Source organism: Vombatus ursinus, unplaced genomic scaffold (genome assembly GCF_900497805.2).
Source record: "Vombatus ursinus unplaced genomic scaffold, bare-nosed wombat genome assembly UNPS02005459.1, whole genome shotgun sequence".
NCBI lineage: Eukaryota > Metazoa > Chordata > Mammalia > Diprotodontia > Vombatidae > Vombatus > Vombatus ursinus.
Window position 1 is genome coordinate 12,457,710 of NW_020945237.1, and position 10,608 is coordinate 12,468,317.

A 10,608-nucleotide genomic window follows, 5' to 3' on the forward strand; every position below is an offset into this window, starting at 1 on the left:
CAAAAAAGCAGAGAATGCCCTGATCCTTTTCATCATTTTAAAAACAAAAGGAAAGCAAGCAAAAAAAAAAAAAAAATCAATCCAAACCCTGGCCAAACCAAACAAATGAAACAATGAAATGTCATCTCTTTCTGTTCTAAACGAATGAAGGAACATCCATTTAAGCACTTGAAATGTGCCATCTTCCCTCTGCTCTAGCAACAACACTCTCCAGTGTTGTGTAAACAAGGGTCAGCAATGTCTTCTCTGTGTCTTCTAGATTTTCTGTAGTGATTCCAGTGAAACGATAGAATGAAAATGTCATAGCATGAGGTGAATTAATCTTCTGGGCCACCAACTAGCACCAAACAAACTTCTGAACAAAATGCTTCCCCTCCAAGTTTGGTTCTGAAGTTTCATCACTTAGCTGAAACTCCTCCCAAAAGAAATAATATAGTACTTATGAAACAAATTCTATTCCTTAAAAAGAAATATATTCTACAGTTCAATGTACATTATTTCATACAGAATTGTAGGATGGCATGGAGAAAGAGAACCATACCAGGCAAGAATGAGCAGACTCAGGCTCTGGTCTTAATTCTGCCACTAACTAGTATCATAACATTGAACACGGCTTTACCCCTCTTTCGGCCTCAGTTTCCACATCTGTAAAAATGGCAAAGCTAACTAAATGATCTCAAAAGTTACCAAGTCATTGCAAGCTCTAAAACTACAATACAATACCATGCATGCTACAAATAAAATGCTTCATTTACTTACATCGCTAATTAGCTCGGTACATTTTCTAGCCAATTCCATGTTTAGGTCTTCAATGACTGGTTTAAGGAACACCTGTAACCCCCCCCCCCAAAAAAAGGGAGAGAGAGAAAAGGGGAGAATAAATCCAACATCACTCAACTTGTAAAATGCAAAACAGCTCTTCAGTGAAGCACTTTTGGAAATGAGTGTTACCTACCTTTTCTTCTTCATCTTCTGTATCTTCTTCCCCAGATTTCTCTCCTTCACTTTCATCTTTGCAATCCTCAAAGATGGGCACTCTCATGTTTGCTGTTTCTGAAAAATTCCTTTAAAATTTTAAAATCTACCAGTGTAACCGTTTTTACATACGAGAGCTTCCTGGAGATCTCAGTGACTGCTATTCTGCCCTTCGTTTAACCTTTCCAAGGCCTCTTCCTTATTTAGCTCACACTTGACATCCTTTATCTCAACTGGCCATGAGGGAACAGAAAGGCATCATGGACAATTTGCCAGCTACAATCCTCAGGAGCAGTAATAATTTTTAACTTATAAAATTCAATTGTCTGATCTTTTATAGTCAACTTTCTTTAAATTAGTTAAGAAATTCAAATGAACAGATTAAGTTATAGCTCTCTAATTCAATTCTTGGAAACAAAGAGACCATTCATAAAACTAACAGGTTGAAAGGGTCAGAGGTACTTAAAAGATTATGAGAAAACTGCCCAGTTATAACACTTAAGATATGGAAAGCCTAAAGCCTGTTATCTAGAAGCTTCTCCAACCTTATCTAAATCAGGCTTTCCCTTAAATGTCAGGCATACTTCTACATTGGGGCTGGAAGGGAAGGAGGGGAGGGGAGAAAGAGTTTAGAAAGTTTTCACTCCTTTCACTAAATTCAATTTAAGAGGGATGAATGTCTCCTTGGGAATTCTAGTTAACAGCCACAATCTAGAGATCATTTTCTAAAAAGGCCCACTTTTAGAAACTGCTTAAAGCCGTGTAAAGTTGGTGTTGGGGTGTGTGGGAGTGTGTGTGTGTGTGGGAGTGTGTGTGTGTGTGTGGGAGTGTGTGTGTGTGTGTGTGTGTGTGTGTGTAAGGACACTTGCTTCCATAGGTAAGTTAAAGCAATTTGTTTTTCTAACACCATTCTTACTCCCAAAATAAAAATCCATGCAGAATGTTTTTCAGAAGAGAAAGCCATCTGATTTGTCTGTCATAATCCAAGGTCATTTGGGAGACAAGCCCAGACTGGTCATGCTTCTTTCCCAGCTAGGTTTCTAACTCCACTAATTTTGCTGCCATCCCTTGTCAGGGGTACCCCTGCCCCACCCCCACAATCCTGCTTTCAGGTACCCTTTTATGTGCTGCCTTCCCTAATTAGAATATAAGCTCCTGGAGGTCAGAAGTTGTCTTTCTTTTTGCTTGTATCTGTATCCCTGACACCTGCCCAGTGCTGAGCACCCACTGAGTGCCTGAATGATTCTTGCCTTGCCTTGCTTATTGTCTTTACATATTTATACGCTGTCTACCTTGTTAGACCATCAACCACAAAATTAAAGCAATGTATAGAGGGGACTTTGGTATCAATTTATAGTAGTCCCATTTTACAGATGAGGAAGCAATAATTAATGATTTTTGAGATCATTTAGTAGCTTTGCCACTTTTATAGATGGAGAAACTGAGGCTGAAAGAGAGGTAATGACCTGTTCAAATTTATGATCCTAGTTAGTGGCAGAATTAAGACCAGAGTCTAAGTCTGCTCATTCTTACATAAATTGCTTAATTACTAAATTGCTTAATGGGAAAGCTAGAATTGGAATCCATTGCTTCTTCTACCATACCACTGTGGTTTCAGTTTGAGGAAGGGAGGAAGGGAGGAAGGGAGGGAGGAAGGGAGGGAGGAAGGGAGGAAGGGAGGAAAGAAGGAAGGAAGGAAGGAAGGAAGGAAGGGAGGGAGGGAGGAAGGGAGGGAGGAAGGGAGGAAGGGAGGAAGGAAGGAAGGAAGGAAGGGAGGGAGGAAGGGAGGAAGGGAGGGAGGGAGGGAGGGAGAAAGAGAGGGAGGAAGATAGAGAGAGAAAGAAATTCAATCTGGTATATATAAAAATTCCAAATGCCTTACTCTTTCTTCAATCACTGACAGCAGAAAAGAAAAATTGAGAGTCAAAACCAAAATACAACTTAAGATTTTCTTAATAAATAATATTCAGTTTACTCACTTCTAAATCTAAGAGAAGAAAAGATGGGAAGACTGTCAGGCAGATTGGCATAGTCAGTGGAATACTAAACTTGGAGTCAGAAGACCTGGGTTCAGAACCAGCTTTTGACCTTTACTGGTTATATGACCATAGGTAAGTCACTTACCCTTTGGAAGCTTTAATATCCTTTGCTGTAAAATGGCAGCAATGATAGCTATACTACCTTCTTCACAGAGGTGCTGTAAGGTTCCAATAAAAAAAGACTTTAAAACTTCAAAATTTCTATCTGCCAGTGATTGTTATAAAACGTACTGAATTAAATACAAAAGAAAAATCCCACATTACTTTAGTTCCATGTTATGTTGCATTTTGAGATGAGATCCCAGTGTCTTGCAGGAGGGAAGGGAATGGGAAGAAGGGTTGAAGGGGAAAGGCAAAAAGAATAGAATATAGAAAGTAGAGGGAAAGACCAAGAAAAGAAAAAAAGAAGAGAAATAAAATACCTTAGGTGAAGTAATTGGTTAATACTTGATTATACTTTTATGTTGGCAAATACTGGTTAACTGGTTAATATGTGAATATTTTTGAATGGCATGAACAAAGCAGTATACAATGACAGAAATTATTCTCTTTGTTTCCTCAACAACATAACTGTCAGAGTCAGAGCTGCTCCTCTGATCCCTATGGACACAGGATAGCACAGAGCTTACCCTTCTGTGATGCACAGGAGCATCTCAACAGGTGAGATGAGAGGATATTATAGAGACAGGTAATCAATAGGATGACAAAAATCATGGCAGTGGGAAAGCATGGGACATACATCAAGAAGTCCAGTTTGGCAAAAGATTAGACTATGTAGACAGGAAGAGAGTCAGGTAAGACTGGAAAAGGCATGATGGAGGAACATCCCAAAATGCTTTAAATGTCAGGTTGGACTTTATTTGGGAGGCAAGGTTTGGAAAGACAAGGAGGCATCCGAAGATTTCAAATATGGGAATAAAATAATCAGAACTGAGTATTAGAACGATATCTCTTAAACCAGAGCACAAGTTGGGATGAAACAAGAGAATGCAGGTGCAAAGATCAGTTGATGTTACTGGAATAAACCAGGCAAAAGGTTGAAAAAACGCTATGTGAACCCCTGCCAATGGAAGGTGCTCAAGGAAGAAAAACAGGTTTGAATTTAAGGGACTTGGATACAAATCCTATCTCTGCTACTTTACTGTCTCATATAACTTTGTTCATGTCACTTTACCTCAGTAAGCCTCAGTTTCCTCATCTGTAAGATGAAGGAAATGGGCTAAATAATCTCTACAATCTAAATCTATGATTGCTGTGCCAAGTACTTGAAAACTGGTGAACTCCAAAGAATAATAGTTTCAGTTTAGTAGTTACAGAGTTTCGTGTACCTTTGCCAGATACACTACTAGAAAAGGATTTTATTTCACAAAATGATCCCTCATCTTACTATCGAGATGATGCCAAGTACAACACTGGTGAAGACAGCACTGAATTTGAAGTCTTAAGACCTAATTTCTAGCTCTACTTTCTCTCTCAGAAATAATACCTTTCATTTATAAAATAATTTACAAAGGGTTTTCACATACTTTTTTTAATTTGATCCTTTCAATGAGCCTGTGAGTTAGGTAATGAACAACAGGTATTGCTATCCCAGATTTACAGATAAATAAAATGAGCAATCAGAGATGGTGAAGGAGTCACCAAAGGTGACTTCTTCACCATTCCCTTCAAAGCTCCTAACTAATTTACTATTCAACAGTTTGTCTTTACGTAGCTCTTCAAGGTTTATAAAACACTTGGCACAGATTACATCATTGGATCCAATGACCCCAGAGGTAAAGCAGGTATGATTAATTGCATTTTATACATGAGAAATCTGAGACTCAGAGAAGCTGTGACTTGTCCCGAGTCGCACATTTAACTCAAGAACTATGTTTCATACCCATATGTTTTGAATCTGAGTCCAATGTTCATCTTCTACACTATAATCCCGTCCTCCCTGTTACAAATCAGTAATAGCTGTGGAAAGAGGGAAGCCAAGATGAGAAAAAAGTTTTGACTTCCTCTTCTCCTTCAAATGACTAGCAGTTTAGACAGAGAGCCACTCCAAAATTCTGAGAGGTGTAATTCAATGTTTTATGGTACTATACCATTTGTAACCAATATGGTGAGGAGAAATCCTATTATACAAACTACACGATGTCCTTCTGCATTCAAGGAGGACAGTTTTTTTTTTTATATTTCTAATATTTGACATAATGAATTAATTGGAACAGAAGGCCCATCAATCAATAAATTCTTACTGAGTATCCACCATGCTTCTAAAAAGCACAAGAAATTAAGAATCATGACCTGAAAAACCTAGGCTCTTTCTTTTTAAAATATGTACCAGAAATAGTCTAAGATACAGACAGCACCTTTTGAGGTCACCTGGTTTAATCCTTTCATTCAGAGAGAAGTAAAGGAGGGGGGCGGGTAATGTGACTAATACAGTGGCAGAACCACCATTAGAACTCAGATTTTTTAAACAAATCTCACACTCTCTATACAAAGCCAGGTTGCCTCATGTCAAAATCTGATTTCACAGGTTCTTAGAAGCAAGGAGATTATCTTGGAGAAATTCATTGTCACTAGTTCACAAATAAAACCTTACTAGATTGACCTGTTTACACGGAATTTGACAACTTAAAGCCACAGTTACTTGTGATTTAAGACAGTTACATCCCTCTTTTCAATAAAAATTCTTACACAATTCTGATCAATGTCCCTCTAAAAGGGGGAAAAAAGAACATGACGTGATATGTCGCAGCACAGCTCCCTTGCCAACACTCCAAAGATCTGTTTCAAGAAATAAGAAGAGAGTATTCTCCATGGATAATTATCTTATTTCAGAATTTCCTCTCAAATTTGTTTTTTTCTCCATTTTTTAAAAAAGAGTTCAACATTATAATGTGATACACATTTTCTAAGTTGACATTCCCCAAGAGGGGAGTAACCTTGCTAGATTTTTCCTAATCTCTTTTACTTATTGAGGATTTTCATTCACGTTGTGAGATTTTTTTTTTCAAAAATTTATTTTGGTAATTTTATTCCTGCAGAAATAGAGGTACTGCTAAGGACCTAAACACTGAGGTCTAATGGGAAGGACCTCAGTATCCAGTACCCAGGTGAGTTTGGGCAAATTATTTTTGTACCATTTGACCTTTCCTAAAGCAAATCATACTCAGTTTTTCCATTTTATAAAATGGCAATATTTGTCTGTGTCATATGAATTTTTTAAGAGTTAATAAATACCTTTAAAAAAAAATTAAAATACCATCCCAATGTAGGACATTAATTCCCCAATAAAAGATTTACTAGTAACTGTACAAATAGGCACAGATGATGAAGAAAAGGGTAATATAATGTAATCAGTCTTCCACCCCACCCTCTTTCCCACAAGGCAAGAGAAGTTTCCAATTATTTTTACCTTAAAATCAGAAACATTTAGACACTAATGATAAGCAAGCCTCTAATCTTTTTTAGGTTTGCTGTTTATATGTAAGCATTTGTATTTCCATAGCAACTGCCCAGTCACATGGGTAATTCAAATCACCTGCCCAAAGAAACACAGCTGGACTACAGCAATGAGTCAGGGACTGCTTGTCTGTCTCCAGTGCTATTAGGATTACATGGTATAAGCATCTCTGGATTTTTGAACAATATTTACTACTCAGTATCCTTTTTGTCCCCACCTTTCACATACATATACATGTCTCTCTACATAAATATGTAGCTATATATGAGATAAAATGTATTGTGATATATACATTTGTATATATGTTTGTGTGTACATATATACATATAATTTAGTATATGTGTAATAGATATTATCCCCTCCTCTCTCCAACATGATAAACAAGGAAGGAGCTAGGGACCAAGTTCTGAGTTTGGTAAAAACTCGTATAGATAAAATAGGTTAATACAATTTGAAAGATTGAAATAGCTGCATTTTTTTCATGAAAAACACTGACTCTAAATTACTAGCTTCAAACATGGCAAGCAGATGCAAATTAAGCCAGTTGTTTACCACCACCATCATCATCATCAACTCACATTTTTGGAGCACCATCTGGGGATTTGGAACTTTGTTAAGCACTCACTCAGTGTGTCATCTGAAAGAATTCTATCTCTCCCCCTCCCCCCCTCCATATCTCTCTCTCTCTCTCTCTCTCTCCTTTCTCCCCCTACGTCCTCTCTTCCCCCTTCTCTCTCTCCCTCCTCTGTCTCACTCCTCTCTCTCCCCCTCTCCTTTCTCTGCTGTCTCTCTTCTCCCTCTCCCTCTCCCTCTTCTTCCCTCCTGTCTTTCTTTTGTCTCTCTGTCCCTCTCCTCCCTCTCCCTGTCTTTCCGCCTTTCCTCCCTCCTTCCCCCTTCTCCTCTCTTCTTTTTTCCTCTCTTTGTCTCTGCTCTGTCTTTCTGTCTCCTCCCTATCTCTTCTATCTGGCTGGCTGTCTGTATCTTCTTTCTCCTCCTTTTCCAAAGGGATCATCATTTTCAACGGCATAACAATTGCTTATTTTACCTTCACCTCACATATTCGCCTATATTCGGACATTTTTCTGAAAGAGGACTTTGCTAGGCAACGATTCTTTTAAATGGTTTCTTAGGAAGAGAAATGTAGAAATGATAGTTCAAAATGTCTTCTTTTGAAAAAGAACCCCAGTTAATAGCTGTCTAATTTACTTCTGAAAGCTGCATTCATCAAACCTCTGTCCTCCTGGGCCTTTTATCATCACTTTGATAGGAAGAAACCAAGCTGAACATAGAGAAGGTAGCTTGAACAATAATAGACATAATTAGTATTTACACAGTTCTTCAAGGATTTACGTAAAGCATTACTAATGATAGCTAACATTGATATATCGATTTAAGATTTTCAAAGCACTTTATATATGCTATCTTATTTGATTCAACAACCCTGGGAGGGAGCTACTATTATGATCTTTGTTTTACAGATGAAGAAACTGAGGCTGAGAAAGGTTAAGTGACTTGCCCAGAGTCACACAACTAGGAAGTGGCATATTTAAACTCAAGTTTTCCTGACTCCAAGACTGGTGCTCTCTCTACTACACTTTGTAACCACCTGTAATTAATGTCTGATATGACCTTTGTTACTAAGATATAATTGCAAATGGTGTTCTCCATTTTTTTAAACAAGATTATTAAAGCTTGTACTGCAAGAAAACTTTTGCAATACCAGGTGTAGGTGTGTGTGTGTGTGTGTGTGTGTGTGTGTGTGTGTGTGTACATGTATGTGTGTTCTTCCATAAAACTGACAAATATCCATATCCTCTGGCATAAACCTAGGGGATAATATTTTTTCATCAATAGTCTGATTCTTAACATAGTAAATGGAACATTGTACTTGTAGTCAAGAAGACCCGAGTCTGAATTTTCCCTCAGATACTTACTAGCTGTGTGTCTGTGAGCAAATCACTTAACCTCTCAGCTTCACTTTCCTCATCTGTAAAATGAAGATAACAATTTAATAAAGTAGTTGTAAAGATCAAAAGAAATAATATGCAAAGTGTTTGCAAACTTTAAAGTGTTATATAAATATAAGCTATTATTATTATTATTACTATAACTGCTTAAGTTCTAATCCAAAAGAATACACAATAGAAGACATTTTATACAATGGTTCTAAATAGAATTTTTAAAGTGAATCCTATCTGGTACAAAAAAAAACAAGAGTATGTCCTCCCTTATCCACTCATTTCTTTTCTTTTTGTCTTCTTTACTATTTTCTTTATTTTTACAATTTTTTATTTTTATTTACAGTTACAAATTTTCTCCCTCCTTTCATCCCCTCTTCAATCCATTGAGATGGTCAGGAACAAGATACCCATTAATCACATGAAGTCCTATAAAACATTTCTGCTCTGTCTATATTCTGGAGGGGGCAAGGAAGCAAGAAAAAATTTAAAAATATAAAAATGCATCAATCTGCTGTCTGAGTCTATCAGTACTCTGTGTAGAGGTGGACAGCACTTTTCATCATGAGTCTTTTGGAGTTCTGCTCTTTACCCATTAATTTCAATGAAAGAAGAGGTCATATTATGTATCTATACTGGAACATTATTATTCCTAGTCAGAAGAGACAATTCTGGTTTATTAATGTGCTAACTATCTGCAATGTTAGCTACACTTTAATAACATTAAAGCTGATACTACTATCATTCCATCAATCCTAAGTTACTCCTCATTGGAAGTCCCAAAATGAGTGACTAAGATGAAGGCAATAACTAAAAGAAGGAATGAGAGAATAAAACAAATTTATCACCAAAAGTACCTTTGGGAATTAGAGTCAGAAAAATTTTAAGTTATACATTTAGTATTTTTAAAAATTATTTCCCCTTCACTTAAACATTCCTTTGAAAAGGTACAAAATAAAATGCATAAAGTCCAGCCTCTTCACTGGTGATATATAATTATTATAGGAATTAGCTTTTGGTTTTCAGTTTGTTGTATCATATGTATCTGTTTTATAGATTATACATGTTTTCCGTTTTATATATATATATAGCATATGCTTTATGTGTCGTACATATGCACATACATTATATGCAATATGTACATATATGCTATATATGTAGCTAATTCATCACAGCTGCCAATTTCTTTTCAGAAAGTACACAAAGCCTCAATAAATGCAGAGTCTTAATTACTTCTCACATCTGGAAAGACTTGACTATGAGAGTGGATTTATTGAAGAAACTCATCATTTGGCTGTCAACACCATCTCAAGAGTCAGAAAAAGAGCAGGCTTGATCAATCCTGGCAATTCTTTAACCCCTTCATATTTCCCATTGCTCAGATCATTTATGAAAACAGTGAAATAAATAGTCTGATGAATAGCAGGGAAATTGGAGGTGGTAACTTTATTAAATTTCCAGGAGAGATAAAAAGAATTAAAATTTGTATATCAAAATGTAGAAATTATAACTGTAAAAATTATAAAACACTAAAGTAATAATGAAACAACGGGAAAAAAAGCCTCTAGGAGGAGTAGAATGCATTTAAAAAGAGCCATCATATCAGAATAGTCACTATTACAAAACTGGATAAATACTGATGTATTTACTTATATCTCAGGGAGGTATGGTGGTAAGGACAACAAACTCAAAATCAAGACACTTAGGCTTGAATTTTACCTCCAATACTTAAACGTGTACCCTCGGGCAAATCACTTAACTTCTCTGAGACTCAATTTCTTCGTCTGTACAATAAGCAAGTTTATAGATATAGTACTTCTAGTACTTATCAAATAGGATAACATATGTAAAATGCTTTGTATATATTAAAGCCCCTTGTGAAAGTAAGTTTTGTTTTACTAGTCATTGAATAAGCATCCATTAAGCACACACCATATACAAGGCACTGTGCCAGGTACTAATGATGAAAAGATAACAAATGGCAGTCACTGCTCTGAAGGGGCTTACATTCTACTAGTGAGGACACAGTATGTACACAGATATATATATGTTACAATACCAGGTGCAACCACAAAAAAGAGAGCCAGAGAAAGTACTTCTAACACATTCAAAGAGAGAGCCTAAACAACTTGGGGAAAGGGGAAAATGAAAAGGTCATGGAAGATTTTACTGAGAAGAA

General features: G+C 36.6%; 1 protein-coding gene across 1 annotated transcript in view; it reads right to left on the minus strand.

Moving 5' to 3' along the window:
• Nucleotides 1-4,910, minus strand: part of NEBL (nebulette) — a 151,672-nt gene extending 146,762 nt beyond the window's left edge. Inside the window, exons 1-3 of the mRNA XM_027847840.1 lie at nt 4,897-4,910; nt 956-1,053; nt 760-831 (exon numbers count right to left, since the gene is read on the minus strand). Coding sequence (XP_027703641.1) covers nt 760-831; nt 956-1,053; nt 4,897-4,900 — 174 coding nt within the window. The 5' untranslated portion in view covers nt 4,901-4,910. The remainder of the gene's footprint in view (nt 1-759; nt 832-955; nt 1,054-4,896) is intronic.
• Between the last annotated feature and the right edge of the window lie 5,698 nt (nt 4,911-10,608).